Source organism: Kogia breviceps, chromosome 8 (assembly GCF_026419965.1).
Source record: "Kogia breviceps isolate mKogBre1 chromosome 8, mKogBre1 haplotype 1, whole genome shotgun sequence".
Lineage (NCBI taxonomy): Eukaryota > Metazoa > Chordata > Mammalia > Artiodactyla > Physeteridae > Kogia > Kogia breviceps.
Window position 1 is genome coordinate 69,178,537 of NC_081317.1, and position 17,489 is coordinate 69,196,025.

General features: G+C 45.1%; 1 protein-coding gene across 1 annotated transcript in view; it reads left to right on the plus strand.

Moving 5' to 3' along the window:
• The first annotated feature begins 4,796 nt into the window (after positions 1 to 4,796).
• LOC131761291 (histone-arginine methyltransferase CARM1-like) overlaps positions 4,797 to 17,489 on the plus strand; it is a 261,079-nt gene continuing 248,386 nt past the window's right edge. Inside the window, exon 1 of the mRNA XM_059071901.2 lies at positions 4,797 to 5,114. Coding sequence (XP_058927884.1) covers positions 4,937 to 5,114 — 178 coding nt within the window. The 5' untranslated portion in view covers positions 4,797 to 4,936. The remainder of the gene's footprint in view (positions 5,115 to 17,489) is intronic.

Sequence of the window (17,489 nt, forward strand, 5' to 3'; positions counted from 1 at the left end):
TTCATGTTTGCTTTCACCTCCATACAAATGGATCTGGAAATATAGCTGCTGTTTATTTATTTGGTAGTTTACAAAACATGCCAGTGTGCCTCTGGGCATGAGTACAATATAAATCACAAGCCATAAATAAATGACAGAACAACAAAAACAAAAATAAATAAAAGCTGAAACTCACATGCCTATGTAACTAGTAAGTCTTTCTTATCAGGGGAACACGGAGTCAATCCTATATACATACATCTCTCCTACCTGAGGGTATTCACACTCTTTTTTTCTTTGAAAAAAAAAAAAAAATGCTGACAATGCCAAGATTAGCTGGCTAATAGAAAAATAAATGTAAGAAATAACTCTTCTAAAATAATTCCTATGGTTGTAGTCAGGTGAGGGAATATGATTTATTTAAGCTTTGTCTTTTTACTTTTCCATATTTTCTTGCATTAGTAACAAAACTAATGATAGCTGCTGTATATATTCAGTGCTTGCTATACAGTGTCATTTAATTTTCACAATAAGCTTATAGGGTCATTGTGTGTTTACTGTAAAAACTTACATAAATTCAAAGCATCTGAGGAATTTGCCTGAGTTACTCAGGTAAGGACTGGGACTGGGAATCTGCCTCCCCCGCTTACTCCTCAGCATGGCTTGCTCCTCCCTTGCTCTCCCAGCCCTGTGGGGGTCCTTTTCACTTCCTGCTAGTAATGATCTGCAATCCTGGAAACAGTCTTCTAGATAAATGCTCTTTCCTCCCCCGAGGGTGGGGGGGCAGTACATTTCTCTCTCCTATGCTGTGTTCCAACCCACCACCACACTCAGCTGCAGAGGCAGAGCTGACAAACTGCCGCACCGAGATGGGGCACTGAAAGGAACTTACAACCTGAGATGAGAAAAATTGCATGTGAAGTGTGACTTTCCTTGTGAGCTGAGGGAAAAACCTCCCATGAAGTTCCCAGGTCCTAACCTTGCTTCCCTCATCTCAGGTCCGCCTCTGTCTGCAAGACCAGATCACTTCCCACTTCTAACCTTGGCCATTCCCATACACCTTTCTCAGGAAACCTTACTGTGATGTGGGTTGGGTTTATCTCAGGGTTAATTCCCGCCTTCTTTTATGAGTACCTTGTCCCGTATCTGAGTTACTCAAGCTAGAATCATGTCCCAAGGACAGCAGCAGAACTGTCTGAGGTGGACTTGGGAGTGGCATCAAAATTTCTTCATGATGTGTAGAAATTTGCTTTTTGGCTGAGGCACAGAATTTTGGTTTTTTTGGTGGAACAACATGCTAAGTAGTGTGGCCGCCATATTGCTGAGGATAATATACTGTGAAGTCAGGGGAAGGGAGCAGGAGGCACTCTGGTTTCTCTGCTCAGGATCTGAGGTAAAGAGCTTGTCAGAGGTTGCAGAGCCTGGTCTAGACCTCAAGCTATTTGAATTGCAGTTCATTTGCAGATTGGGCTGCACCCTGGGGAAGGCAGGAGATAGACAAAGGTGGACCTCCTTTCTCTCGCAGCTCAGCACTGGTCTGATGGTGTCCCTTTGGATGCCGAAGCTGAGCTGAGCTAGCAGCCACAGGCCCCCTGCAAATGAGGTTGGCCAGATGTCCTTTTCCGTGTGTTATCTGGAGAGAGGAAAGGGTAGAAAGAATCTCTTCAAGCTTTTCACGGGCCCAGCCGCTCCGCGGCATGTGGGATCCTCCTGGACCGGGGCACGAACCCGCGTCCCCTGCATCGGCAGGCGGACTCCCAGCCACTGCGCCACCAGGGAAGCCCGAAGTCAATGCTTTTGATGCTATACTGACAACAGTCAATCCGGAGCTGGAAATAGTCTCTCAAGGAAATCAGGTACCAGGGGTCCTCCCTCACTTCTGAGCGAACTCATTCTTTCTAGAGGATAGGAAAGAGGAAGAATTTGGAGCATGGCTTTAGTTTGATCCTCAGACCTCCATTCTATCTCTGCAAATGGCTGGCAAAACACAGCTTCCCCCTGGCACATGCTGACGTTGGCAGACCGGAGACAGGAACTTAGCAGTTAAGTTCCAGCCGCTCCCAATCAACATTCCATTGCAAGCTGGAGCTCCTCTTTCTTAACTATCCTGAACTGATTTTTTTTTTTTTAAAGTCTGGCCCTGAAAAGTGCTGATGACAGAAAGGAAGAAATGGAAGAGTAATGGCTGTTAGAAAACAGAAATTCGGAATAGAAAGTCAAATTCAGTGGTGGATCAAATAGATGATGAGTGAATCTACATTATACTCAACACAAAAGAAAAATGATTCATGGAACTCTCTGCTAGTGCTTGCACCAGGGCCAAACCTGCTTGAGTGTAGGTAAAACTATTGGAAGGTGAAACACCTGTGGAGGGGAAGTCTAAGGGATTCTTAACCATCTGCGTGAGGGTGGGAGGAGGAGAGGAAAGAAAGTGGGAACCGTTTAAATAACATGTTCACAAGTCTGGGGACTCCTAAAGCTCTTGAGCGCTATCCATTTGGAATACTAAGAAATTAGTCTACTAGCTTCTAACTTTGAGAAGTAGTAGTAAGTACATTCATGGACTTTTGTGTCTGAACTGTTGTAGAGGGACTTATGCCACTTATAAGCTGTGACTTTGGGCAAGTTGGTTAATCTTTGTGCCTAGTTTCTTCATTTGTCAAAACAAGGGTCATAATAGTCTTATTACCCTCTCACAGGGTGGTGGGGAGGATTAATGAATTAATGTATGTAATATGCTTGGAACAGTACCAGGCATGTGGAAAGCACTCTGTGTTACGTGTCATGATTATAACTTGCTTTAGTATCCCAGAGACCTCCTCCCTTTGGTTATCTGCTCATCTGTCATTCAGGTGATGCAAATTTGGTAAGGCTTCCAGTCTCCCTAGTCCAAGTTCCAAGTTGGGTAGACCTATCACAGCAAATCAGCCATTTTCAAATGTCTCAACCTGATTTGGAGTTAGAGAAGTGCTGCCTTTGCTGGCAGGTTGTAAATCAGTGACAGCGTCTAGCATATGACTAAGACCTCTCTGTAAGATGGAGACAAGACCATCTGGTCAACCTTAATGGAGTCCCGAAATTTAGTCATGACCAAAGTTTAGATTTCCCAGCTTTGTGGTGAATCATAAGACTTTGACTTCTTTCTCCAGTTGGCCTAAGTTGGGTTTTTGCCCCCTGCATTACTGTGGGGGAAAGACTGCCATTATGTTTTATGTTTTCTTGTTTGCTTTAAGTAACAGAACTCCAGGTTTCTTAAGAGTATGGTGGAAATTCTACTAAGGCCATTATATTGTCCTTGTAGAGATGCTTTATGAGTCATTTTCATCCATCATTCACGTTTTAGTATAAATCCAAGTTAACAGTGGACAGCATATGAAGGCTGAACAAGCTTGTCAAAAAAGAGGATAAAGAGGTCCAAGAACTACTTTGGAGGGTTTTGGGTGGCACAGAAGTACTTAGTGCCATCACTAAGTACCTTCTTTGGGGAAGGTAAAAAGAAATGAGCAAGGCAGGAAAATGTTTTGAGGAGGCCGGAAGCAGGAGAGGCCGAATGATACAGTGAGGGGCAGGGTGGGGCAGAATACTGGTGTGAAGAAACCCTTTCTGCAGCTCCAACTCTTTAAAGGATTTCTGATTTCCAGGGGCTTCCAGGGCGCAAGTCAAGGCCATGAGACAGGAGCAAGTGAGAATGAGATAAGAAGGAAGGGGGGGTTGGTATTTAGATGAAAGAGAGAGTCAAGAGACAGAGGAGGGGAGAGAAAGCCTTGGGAGCGAATAAGGGGAGGAGGCAGAGAGGCCACATCAGGAACGCGGATCACATGGGAGGTGGGGAGACGAATGAGACCAGGGATTTCATAAAGCCTGGCTGGGTTTAACAGTCCAGTTGGAAATTCTGAAGGTACAAACCCCAGGGCCTCGAGGGAAGCTCATAATTGTAAAGTCAGCCTGCTTGGTTAAGGACACTGTCTTCATGGAATCCAAATGGCTTTACAATCCTTGCTGCTTCCCTGAAGTTCACTGTCAGGAGATTACGGATTTAGGACACAGAAGTTGGTTCAGAATTTGAAAAGTTCCCTTTATAGCAAATGAGTCTACGATTGCGGGGCACTCTCCTCAAAAGAAGGACTGCTTCTTTTTCTTATCCCCCTGCAGCAGAAGACCAATTTCTCTGTGGAGAAGACAATGTTTGATACGGTTTGGAGCCTCCATGCGTTGACGCTGGAGCTAACCGGGTAGGTTAGGTAGCTGGTGGAGTCAGGCGTCAACTTGGGGATGAGACTCCCCGGCCCTCCCGACTCACGTCTAGCGAAATGGTTCACAGTCCAGCAGCATGTTTTCAATTCCGAGTTAGGTGATGGGAGATGGACGTGGTCATCCGGGACCAGCCAGTCGCAAGAGTGTCCCCGGGCTTCCTCGCCGCCTGGCTGCTACTGCCGGGACCCTGTCAATGAGGAAGGAGCTCGGTACTTGGGACGGCTGTTCACACGTGAGCGCTAGGAGCCCCAGAACCCGCCCGAGAGAGCCAGTGGCCACCCAGAAGAAGCGTGGGCCGCGGCCATTTCCAAACCGACGCCCACGCCCGCCGAGCGGTCCCAGCGAACAGCAGGTGTCACCCTTCTGCTTCCAAAACCTAACTGCCTCCAGGTGCCTCGCGTGCTCTCTAAACTTGTGCGTTCGGAGCCACGGCCCCGTGGGATGGCTGCACCCTCCCGCGCAGCTACCGCGCGGCCCTGTGTGCCGGGAGTCCCCGCGTGGCAGCGGCGGCCGGGCACCAGCTGTTGCGGGCGGATGCGCAAGGAGGCGGGGGCGGCCCCAGCCGGCGGACGAAGAGCGAACTCGCGGCGGAGGTGAGGAAGGTGCTGCGCTTCCAAGTCCCTCCCCTTCCCGCGGCGGGTTCTGGGCGCACGGAGCAGTGCGGGGCAGCGCTGCTCGGGCTCGTGGCAGAGGCGCTCGCACCATGGCCGAGGCTTCTGCTCCCGCCCGGGTCCCGGCGCGCCGGCACTACCGCGTGCAACTGCGCTTCGTCACCGAGGAGCAGCTCTTCGCCGCGGGGCCGCTCTCGCTTCCCACCCTGAAGTCTCTGCGGCTGGAGGTGCACCCAGCAGGGGAGGAGGCGGATGCGACGGTGACTGACGGTGAGGTACTGGCGCGACCCACGCATGCGAGTCGCGCTTGGAAGTGGCGGCCACTGGCGCGCGCGTGGGAGGGGGGCGCGCGGGGCGTGCGCTGGGGGCGCGGGGTGCGGTCCTCGTGGCCCTGAGCAGGTGTGCGCCCCCTCCGCACGACAGTTCGCTGTGGGGAAGTGCGGGGCTACCTCACCTGTGCCGAAGAGGCCCAGATGGATCCAATTGTGTCTGACTGCACTCAGAGAAACTTTGGCGCTCGGGGCAGACAGGCTCTGCGAACTAGTCTTGGCCATAACTTATAGGTGTCCAAAGTTAGGCGGGTGATTTCCTCGCCGGGAACCTATGCCTCCTTCCTTCCAGGCCTCGTTCCCTTTCCGAGGCAGTGGGCCACCTTCCAGCCTGAAGCTCTCTTGAGGGCAAAGTTCTGAGTGTAGGAAGGACACTGAGCCGGGTGTGCAGCAGTCTGAGCTCCTGGGGCGGCTCGTGTGGTGTCTACCAGGAATTAGTTTTTGGTTCAGAAGTTGACCTTTATCAAGGACGTGCAAGTGCAGCCCCCTGGGTTCCTCGAGCCGAGCAGTAGGTATGTTAAAGGAATGCTGCTAATCTTTGTGGGATCCCGGACGTTTTTGAGAATTCGAGGAAACGTCTAGAACGTGGCCCCAGAAAACGTGTGTACTTGCGCACCAAACTTTGCATATAAATTTGAGGGGGTCACATCTCATTCCTGCAGCTCATATTAAATATCGGTTCTAATAAGTGTAGGGAATAGAGCCAGAGGCAGCTGCAAGTCTTAAGACTCCTCAGGTTTCTTCCGACCCTAGTTTCTAAGACGCTGTGTAGAGTTTAAGGTGTTCTGCGTTGTGGTTTGGTTCCAGTGAGAATTTAAAGTACTGTCCTCCTGCTCCTCAGTGATAAGTAGGATACCGATTCACTGCTGTATCTCTAAGGCCTTAGAACAGATCCAGGCATAGAGTAGGCACTCAAAAATTGCTTGTAGAATGAAAGAAACCCTTCACGTGTGTCTTCTCCCTTTACTCTAGGCTGGGATAGGGAGGTTTGGGTCTTTTAAAAAAAGAAGTATTAAATATCATTTGACCAGTATCTTAGGAAGCCTGAAGTTGGGCAAGAGATCAAAAGCCTTACTCAGCAACTCATTGCTTTCTCTTTTGGAAAGGAGAAGGAAAAAGAAGTAGATTTCAGTGTTGCTCCTGGGAATTCTGAAACTCAAGGTGCCAGAAAAAGAGTTCAGTTTGCCTGTTACGGTAATTTTGTTTAATCAGTAGCCATACATAGAGAGAAACAGAAGAGCAGATTTGAGATATACATGGTACTTGCTGTCCCGTGGCTTTTCCACAAATGTGCCTTAAAAGAAGAAATATCAGAGGTTCAAGGTGACTGAAGTTGTAGACTCCCCAGAGCACACCCAGTGCCTGCTCTATGAGGATATAATTATCTTACAGAGAGGAATAAGTTTCCCTCGGTGTAGCACATCAAGTCTGGAGATGACCTGTGTGGTATGTATTAAACCAAATTAATGGAAATAAAAAGAATAATTAAAGCTAAGGCAAGCAGTCATTGCCACAAGATTTTGACTAAATTCCTTGGGAAAGATTCACTAACAAAAAAGCAGAGAACTCGATCTCCTAACAGCTTGAGTCCTAACATGCGTTCTGTATATGAACACAGTTACAAAGGTTTGCCACTCTTTCATGGAGAGTTTTTGGAGAACTGTTCTGGAGTTTTTTTAAAAGTAGCTCATTTTACTATATAACCAACTAGACTCCTGTGGATGGTGGCCAGGCAGAGCAGCTTACAAACAAATTCTAATGAATTATTAGAAGAAACATTCTATTGTACTCAAGTAATGTACATTTAGTAGCAGCATTTTGAAAGGGTAGAATTTCTCCTGGGATAAAGATTGGCCCAAAATCTTTAATGGATTATAAGAAAGGGCCTAAGCAATGTACCATGAGAAAACTATATAGTTTCTTAACTCATATCTAGAATTCGTTGTTAAACAAGTAGACTCTGGAGTAACTGCCTGGATCCTTTTATAGCTGTGCTACATTTAGCAAAACTTTCATCCTACTTAATTTCCGTTTTTTCATTTGTAAAATAATACACGTGTTACGATAGTACACGTGTTATGAGGCTCAAATAGAAGGATGCAAACACCATGCTTGATACAATACCTGGCATATGTTAAGAGATCAGTAAGTGTTCACAGTTTTTAATAATATTATATTTATGTCCTGTCCCCAAAACAATAGTTTTCTCAGGCTGTTCTTAGGCTGTATTTTTGTGAAGATGTGTCAAAGGAAGCTTAATGAAATCTGATAATAACTTGGAAAAATGGAATAATCTTTTAGATTCCCGGTCTCAATAGTTTGTCACGTAAGGAATGGAACAGAACAAGACAAATCAGTTTATTTTCAGTCCCTCCAAAATTGACAGTGATTTTATGAAGGGAATGTACCAGGGGATACAGCCAGTAATGTGCTCTAGCTTGTGGAGTCTGGGAAGACATTCATCTATTCCTTCTTTCCTTAACAATTTTTTGAGCCTCTTTACTACCACTGAGAGCATGCTTAGTTCATCCTCCTATCCCCAGAGCCTTCCACAATACCTAGCATACATAAGGCATCAATAAATGTTTCTTGAGCGAGTCAGTGATTTAACTCAAGAATTTTTAAATCTTGCTAAAATGAGAATTAAAATACTGAGTGTGCAGGCTCAGAGTTGTCTCCCAAATGATTAAGACACTGGCTTCACTTACAGTCTAGAAGGATGGTTTTTTGTTTTTGTTTTTTGGGGTTTTTTTTTGCAGCACGCGGGCCTCTCACTGTTGTGGCCTCTCCCGTTGTGGAGCATAAGCCCCTGACGCGCAGGCTCAGCAGCCATGGCTCACAGGCCCAGCCGCTCCACGGCATGTGGGATCCTCCCGGACCGGGGCACAAACCCGTGTCTGCTGCATCGGCCAGCGGACTCTCAACCACTGCGCCACCAGGGAATCCCTAGAAGAATGTTTTAAAATATAGTGAGTTAGGGCTTCCCTGGTGGCGCAGTGGTTGAGAATCTGCCTGCTAATGCAGGGGACACGGGTTCAAGCCCCGGTCTGGGAATATCCCACATGCCTCAGAGCAACTAGGCCCGTGAGCCGTGGCCGCTGAGTCTGCGCGTCCGGAGCCTGTGCTCCACAACAAGAGAGGCAGCGATAGTGAGAGGCACATGCACCGCAATGGAGAGTGGCCCCCACTTACCACAACTAGAGAAAGCCCTAGCACAGAAACAAAGACACCACACAGCAAAAATAAATTAATAAACTTCTATCCCCAACATAAAAAAAAGGAAAACAGAAAATCTAAAACCTTTAAAAAAATAAAATAATAAAATAAAATATAGTGAGTTAACAGACAATTGGAGGTATAGTAAGGTCAACAGATCAGGAGCTAATTGCTGTTTTGTTACTCGAGAGGGGCACAGCATGATGGGGCAGTGGGGTGGGTGAGGAGAAGCACTGGAGTCCGGCAGGAGGCAGGGGGAGATGGGGAGCTGTGGGCAAGAGCCTTCGCCGTGCTTTCTGTGGGAGGGAATGGCTGAGGCAGGGTGGGCAGGTGTAGATTGGCTAGTTTGAATAATTCCAGTGGATTCTGGTGCATATGCGCTCGCCCTAGTGGTCGGGTATCTGGCCCTGGGGTGATTAGGGCAGGTGGTTAGTGGCCCAGAGTGTGAGGGCCCAATAAAGCAGGTGGTTGGAGTGTGGGCTTTGGATTGGTTGGATTATATTTGAAAAGTGTGCTTGCAGGTATGTTGTTTACTGTCTTTAGGAATTGGCTTACCCTGGGAGGGGCACTCTCTCATCAGAATACAAAACATGGTTAATACAAGGGAGAATCAGAATACAAAGGAATTGATAAGTATATAGGGTGGGGCTGGGTGCTGCTGGGAGAGGAGGGTGGTGCAGGTAGGAAGGGCTTGTGGGTCAGGAGTTGAGTTCAGGTGATGGGGAAGAGTATACATTGTTTTCACACCTCAAGTGTATAAAAGAACTGGGAAAGGGAGGGGAACCAAAAAACAGTGGGGAATGCGGCTGCTTCTCCACCCCTTTCTCCAGGGTCTCTGTAAGCCCCGTGCTGGGCATCTGGGGGAAGAAATTAATTGCTGAGACTGTATTGTGCAAAGGCTAAAGGCAGAGTGGATCTCCAGGAGAAAAGAGAGAACTTTTCTTCCGTTCCTCAGTTTAGAGTTGTCTTTTAGTTAATCTGGAAGAGTTTGGAAAATATGTAAATAAGCCACACTGATAATCCAGTATAAAAATGCAGTGGTTTTTGTCTCTGAGAGGTTGTGAGAGGATGCCAGGTTTTTTGTTCCCTCGTGGTTGCTCATCTCATTAGAGGAGGGAGAAGAAACGTCAGAGAAGCATATCCTTTGTATCACATGGGAGGACTAATTTTCCTTCATTAAATCTGTGATAAAAGTGTTAGTAAATTGAGGTCTAGGGACAGAATCTGGAAGTCAGTCACCTATGTATGACATGAGCATTAATTACTTTTCTTTCAAAAAATATTTACTGAACATGTGTTCTGTGCTAATCACTGTATGGGCAATACAGGGGCTAGATAAAGGCCCAGCTTTATGGAACTCATGTTTTAATTGGGAGAAGACAATAGCCAAAGACACAGCAAGAAAATTTCAGATTGAGGTAAATGTTTTAAAGAAAACGAACAGAATGAAAAACCAGAGACATTGAGAGGAAGGCTGATTTAGAGAGTGTGGTCAGGGAAGTCCTCTCTGAGGACGTAATATTTGATCTGAGGCAGGAGGGATGAAAAGAGCCAGCTAAGCACCAGGCTGGAGGAAAACTGTCACAGGCCAAGAAAACAGCAGGTAGAAGGGCCCTGGAGCTGCAAGGAGCTGGTGTGTTTGAGATGGCCAGTGTAGCTGATGCTTGTTAAGGGGGAGGAGGAGGAATGTAAGTTAAAGTTAGCATCCCAGTTATTATTGGAGCATAACAAGCTACCTCTGTGACTTAAAATAACTATTTTATAATGCTCCCAGACTCTGTGGGTTAAGAAACCAGGCAGGGAGTGGCTGGGTGATTCCTTTGCTCCTTGTGGCATTGACAGGTTACTCCTTGGCACACAGCTGGTGGCCAGCCTGGTCTGGGGGATCTAGGAAGGCTTCATTCACCTGGGTTTGCATCTGGGCTGGTGTGATGCTTAATTTTGCATGTTACTTTGGGTGGGCCATGTGCCCAGATATCTGGTCAAACATTATTCTGGATGTTTCTGTGAGGGTGTTTTGGGATGAGATTAATACTTATTAAATTGGTGACTTTGAGGAAAGCAGATTGCCCCCCACCCCCGAATGTGGTGGGCCTCATCAAATCAGTTGAAGGCCATAATAGATTAAAGACTGATCTTCCCTGAGCAAGAAAGAATTCTGCCAGTAGATGGCCTTTGGACACGAACTAGAACGCTGAGGCTGTCAGTATGGAGACTACAGGTGGCCTCTGCATATGGCGTGGCTTCCTCCTGCATGGTTTCTTCACACTGGGGCTTTCTTCCAGGAAGACTTCTGGTTCCAAGTGAGAATTTTCCAGCAGACAAAGCAGAAGCTGCATTCCTTTTTGTGATGCATGCATGGAAGTCAGTTAACATCACCTGTGTCATGCTCTATTGGTCAAAGCATTTATAAACCTGCTCAGGTTCAAAGGGAGAGGATGTAGACACCACCTCTTTATGGGAAAAGTATCAAAGAATTTGGGTACAATGTTTTAAAACTGCCAGTTAGACCAACTGGGTCATGTAGGGTGTAACACACACACACACACACACACACACACACACACACACTCACACACTCTCACTAATGGGGTTTTGCAGGAACTATAATAACAACCTTCTTCATCACAATTACTGAAAAAGCTGGTAGAGAGCATGGGTTTGGATGTATACCACAGTGGGCTTTCTCATTCTTCTCTTATAAATTGAACTTGCTCCCACTTGGGGTGAGCACCCCATAAAATAACTTTTCTCCAAGCAGCAGACCAAGAAGCAAGCAGGGAGGGGGCCGGCGTGGACAGGTCCTATCCTGCTCCCAAAGGCACAAATCAGAGAACCCTGTGGGAGAGAGGGCGGGGGTGGGGAGGGAGGTTAGACTCCTCACTGGGGCACAGCATTTCTCAGTGGGGCACAAATAACATTTGTGCTGGGGACGTTCTTCCTTGTGAGAAACACTGCAGCGTGGTTAGCACCTGTACCCCACCTCTCATACCTCAGTTTCTGTCACAGTGAAGAGCAGTCTTCGTGCACTCTAGTGTAGCTCCCGTCACGTGGACACATGAGGGAGGAGAAATGCAGAACTCCCCCTCCTGCCCGCCCCAGCAGTCACAAATTCAGCATACCCTAACACTCCTCCATCTAAGTTATTTGGAAAACAACTACATATTTCTCTGGCACAGTAGCCTCTCCCCCAAACAGTAGGCTATTCCTTCTATTCATGGGCAAATCTGACCTTGCTGCTCTTCAATCCTAGCAACTATCTCGATATTGTTGCCCTGAAGAGCTGTTTGAAGATGTGAAATACTGTCAGAATCCTGCCAAGTAACCCCTTTCATTCATTGTTATTTTACCAAAAGCAGCGCTCTCATGATTTCATTATAGCTTTCCAAGGAAGATATTTAATGCAGTGAAACTGAGGCTTTCAGCTAGACCTGGTTTTGTGTTCCAGCATTGTGGGATGTATACCAGTGAAGAAAAAGCATTTCCTTCCTCTGTCAGGCAGTAACGGTACCTCGAATGGATGACAAATGGAAAAACCGTTCAAGTCCCTTGTGCATCTGAGTCTAAAGACACCAGAAGTGAAAAAAGATGAAAAGACTTGTTTCCTGGCCAAATAAAGACCCTTTAAGATCCCTTCCCTCCACCATTTTCAATAGTTTTACTAAATTGTGGTCTGTGATCGGTACCAATGAATAAACTAGTCCAAAGACAGGCAATCCACTGATTAATACTTAGTCAGTGCCCCTGGGAAGAGAAAAGAGGCATATGGGGATCTTGTGCATAAACTGTAGATAGCATAGTTGTCCGTAATTTTCAGAGTTGTTATTCAAAACAAAGAGGTTGTTGAAGGGGAAGAAAAGCAATATCACTGACATCATATTTGTGCTTTGTGTTGTGACTGGCCACAGGATATTGGAAATAGATAATTACTTTAAAAGATGACGCTTATAAAAATGTACCAGATTAGAACCATCCTGATGATGAAACTCCTTCTGTACCTCCTTTCCCCCTCCTGTGATGTACACTCTTAACCCTGGCACATTGGAGCATATGGAGTGCATTCTGTCATCAGTAGCCTCGTCCTCCCAGGATTTTCCTCCCTTATAAACCCCCAGTGCCTGGGAGCCTTCCCCACACCCCTCACTTCCTTCTCTATTTTGCCAGGGTTTCACCCAGAAGATTTGTGGGTAAAAGCTGAAGAGGTTAGGTTTTTCCAGTGCATTAGCATTTTAATAGGGACAGATTCCTAGCTCAGTGGAACGCCCTTATATTCTTGAATAAAGTCTTTTTTTTTTTTTCAGGTCTGAGAGATGGCTGGGTATCCCAGATCACTTTTTAATTATTATATTTACCTCCATTTAGCTAAGCTACTCCTTCGTGGTAGGTGCTACACGCATTATCTCTAGCCTCAAGTGACCTGGAGGGTAAATAATATTGACCTTATTTTATTGGTCCATTTTGTTCCAGGTATATTGTCCTCAAAACCTGAGCACCTTCCCCTTTCCATGATAGCATCTTGTGTTTAGCTACCCGGTCTTTAGCCTGTGATAAAGTTGGAAGTCTAGCAGCAAACCCATAGGATGAGAAAACACTAGCTTGTTGCTTGGAGGGAGCTGGATTCTTCAATGAGCTTAGAAACCTGAGGGAGCGGGTAGAGTGGCTGATAGTATTGTTCTTGGCATATTTTAGACAGAAATGAGGTTTCCTGAATTCCAGGCCAGCCATCTAAATAAAATTCTGTGACCTTCTTTTGTTAATTGCTTCTCACCTTTTGAACCTCTGTTTTATGATGAGGCTGGTGAGGTGGTTGGATCAACCAGATTAGATACCCCCATTTACTGGCTTCAGGACCTTGGGTAGGTTTACTGGTTCCATGACCTTGGGTAGGTTTACTGGCTCCGTGACCTTGGGTAGGTTTACTGAACCTGCCTGAACCTTGGTTTTCTCTCCTGGAAGCTGAGATAAGTTTTACCTCATAAAGTAATGGGGAAAATAAACAGAATAATAAAAAGTGGAAAAATTCAAAATGACTTCAATTGATTTCCAAAGTAAACGGAGTCAAACTTATCAGATAAAAATAATGCAAAGATATTTGACAAGCAGTTGTAAAGCTAAGCTGCCACTTTTGTGGAACTTACATTCTAGCACCATTCAGAAAGCATCAGGATTCTTTGTCTATGCTGGACTTTCTGCAGGACTGTAGGAGGACATGTATATTTTGTGATTCTAATAGATTCATTGTGTATAGTTGTCTTTCATATTCAGAATATGGCTAACTCTCTACTGTCAACCTCTCTGCTGAGGGATCTTTTCTCAGGGCCTCTTTATGTGCTGTTCCTTCTCCTTGAAATGCTGTTCCATGTCCATATCCCCATCCCAGCCCTTGTGTATTTGGGTCCTTCTCCTCGTTTAGTTTGAAAGTTATCTTTCTCACCAGGGTAAGTGCCCACTGTTCCTACTGCATCCACCGCCGTTTAGCTCAGCCCTCTCGCTTTCATAGCAATTATCACAACTTGTAATGAGGAATTTTTAAATAGTTATTCACTCTTCGTTAAAATGGAAGTTGGAATCATAGGCCACAGTTACAGGAGTATTCAGTGAGAAACCTTGAGAAGAAGGGAAGAGGTTGACCCACATGCTTCTGAGAATGTGAGGAGAAGGTTGAAGCATATTTTCCAATTAGGAACCATGAAGGCATAAAGAATAAAGAGCACTTGTCAGGTCAGGTGGAAGGACTGTTGGGATCAGAGCTATGCGTATTCTGAATTTTGTCATCATGAAATTGAGTTCCTGGCCAGTCTCTTTGTTAAGGGGAAGAAAAGTCTCCCCTAATATTTTGTTTTTAACTATAGAAAGTTTATTGTTATCTCCTGGGAAACATAAGTCAACCTTGAGGGTCTTATGACTGCTGAAAAGCTTATTTAACATGTTTGCTATGAGAAATTGTATCTACTTACTATATGTTTATTTTAGAAACTTGCATTTGTTAGAATGTTTGTTGTAGAAAATTGAGTTTATTCACCTAGTTGTGTTGTACACAGCAGCACTGTGATGAATAGGTTACTAACTTTCCTCAGTAATGCTCCCCATATCAGTGATGGGAATTAAGTTCATTTATTGGTTAATGCAGTTCATATTTACTGCTCATGAGCCAGGCACTGTCCAAGGTGCTGGGCAAGTAGCAGGGTATTAGTTATCTATTGCTGAGTAACAAATAACCACCAACCCAGTGGCTTAAAAACACACGCTGCTTGTCTTACTGTTTCTAGGGTCAGGAATCTTGGCATGGCTTAGCAGGGTCCTCTGCTCAGGATCTCTCAGAGCTGCAGTCAAGGCTCTGATTGTGCCGAGGTTTCATATAAAGATCTGACCGGGGAGGGATCCTCTCCTAAGCCCACTTGTGTGGTTATTGGCATAATTCTATCCATCAGTCGTTGTTCACTGAAGGCCTCGATTCCTTGTGGCCCATTTGCAGGAGGCCCTCTCCAGTTCCTCCATACATGGGCTGCCCAACATGGTAACTTGTGTCATCAAGGCCAGTAAGAGAGAAAGGAGTCTGACAGCAAGATGAAAGTCTCAGTCTTTTGTAACCTAATCATGGAAGTGACAGCCATGACTTTTGTCGTAGTCTGTCAGTTAGCCAGTAGGCCATTCCACAACCGATGAGAGAGGATTCCATAGTGGCATGAATACCAGGAAGCAGGGACCATTGAGGGCCATCTTAGAGTCTGCCTGTCACAAGGAATGACCAAAACAAAGTCACTGCTTTTACCAAGCATATATTCTAGTACCAGTCAGAAAGCATCAGTGTCTTTGTCTCTTCTGGACTTTGTGTGTACCTGTGTGAAGAGAATATATTTGTGCTTCTAACACAAATTGCTAAACACCAGGTGAAGAATCCTGCTTTTTAAAATTAGTTATCACATATAGTTCTGCCGTGAAGCTCTCAGGGAGTTTGCTGCTCAGTTGTAGAACTAAAGCACATATATCAAAGTATAGGAAATCTCTCAACAGAGCTTCACTGATCAATGGAACAGAAAATCAGTTCCAATGTGCTTTTGGCTTCTAGGTCCTTTGCTTTGCTTTGGATACTGGGTGGCAGAGGCCCATATTTATGATTAAGGCGAATCCTGTTGTGGGAACCTCTGTTTAATTTTTAGTCAGCTTTACTTCATCATGACTTCATTTCTTTGTCTGGAAGGCTTAGCTAGCTTTTCTTCTTTGCAGGAATGCAGGGAAGAGATTATTGAACATAAAATTTGCCTTGTGTTTAGGTTCAGACACTGAAGCATTTTTATGAAGTCACTCACAGGGGAGACTGAGTGAGCTGCTGTTTCAAATACAGGAAATTACAGTGAAGTTTTATAGAGTGAAACAAAGAAGTTAGGACAAGATGGGAAAGGAGAAAGAAAGAGGGAACAATGGATGGATTGGTAGATAGATAGAAGGGAGAGAGGGAAGAAGAAAGGAAGCTAGAGTGCTCACTGTGGGTTTATTGCATCTTAAGGGATAAAAAACTGGTTCACTCCAGCAATACTGCTGTTTTCTGTACTAGCCATGTTTTATGTCATTATCTAAAATATAATTCACAAACTTTGACATTTACACAGTCATGGGTTTAGAATGTATATTTTAAAAGACATGGAGGGACTTCCCTGGTGGCGCAGTGGTTAAGCATCTGCCTGCCAATGCAGGGGACACGGGTTTGAGCCCTGGTCCAGGAAGATCCCACATGCCGCGGAGTAACTAAGCCCGTGCACCACAACTACTGAGCCTGCACTCTTAGCCCTCGAGCCAGAACTACTGAGCCCACATGCTACAACTCCTGAAGCCTGCGCGCCTAGAGCCTGTGCTCTACAATGAGAAGCCACTGCAATGAGAAGCCTGCACACTGCAATGAAGAGTAGCCCCCACTCACCACAGCTAGAGAAAGCCCATGTGCAGCAAGGAAGACCCAACGCAGCCAAAAGAAGAAAAAAAAAAGACATGGAGATAGATAGTGGACAGGGTTGAGAGAATACCTACACCTTGAATCGTGGGTATCAGAAAATAAAAGATGAATGAAAATCCGTAAATTAGGGCAGGGAAGAGGACTGTGAATCTAAATTTTATGCATTGCTGTCAGCCTAACCAAGTCCAGGTAATGACACTGCAGATCCCAAGGTATTTCTAAATATTGCAAATTAATGGGAGATGGCCTGCTACACTTGGAAAAAGACCAAGGCACATAGCAAAAGTCCCTTATTGGATAGTTATTTACCATGTATCTGCTCCCTAACATTTCTGCTTTTTCTTTTTGTCTCATATTTTTCACTTTCAGCTAGTTAACTATGTGGCGGGGGGTGCGGGGGTGGGAATCCTTTTTTGGACAGACATATACATGTAAGTCTTCTGTGATTCTGAGGTGCCCAGTCTTCCTATGTTATTTGGGGCATGAGATTATATGCTCCAGTTTACTAGAGAATTAATAAACATGTTTTGGGGTATGTATCATGACAAGGGTAGAAAACTCTCATAGCTAACAGTATTTTATGTGGTGGTACAACATTATTAAATAATTTGCAGGGTAGTTGAGGTAATGGTGATGGTATAAACCTTACTATCCCAACATATCCTCCTCCCCAAACAAAAATAACAAGAAGAAATATGTTCTCAGCTTAACAAGAAGACAAAAACTGTCCAAACTTCAAAATACTTGCAACTGCAAAAATAAACATGGAGTCTCAGTGAGTTCTCTTTCATCCTCCTGCTGTAAGCCCTTATAGATTACAAGGGCAGTCCCTGAAAAGTTGCATAAAATAGAGAAGGAAGAACTTGTAGCAGGCCTAATATTGATCTAAAGCTATCACCGTAAAAAGAAAGTCCACTCTAAGAGTGAAAATTCTGGAAAGAAAAAAAGGTGATGTTGTAGATCAGGAGAGTGACAATAGGAAAGGAACTTAAATTGCAAACAGTGTGTCAAGAAGCAATTTTGGAAAGGTAACACTTCAGGAGAAGAGAAGAAGTTTATAACAGGAGAGGCACCCTTTGAAAACCACATGTTGCAGAGAAATAAAAGAAAGCACATTTGTGATCCTACAAGATAAAAGAAGAAGGCAAA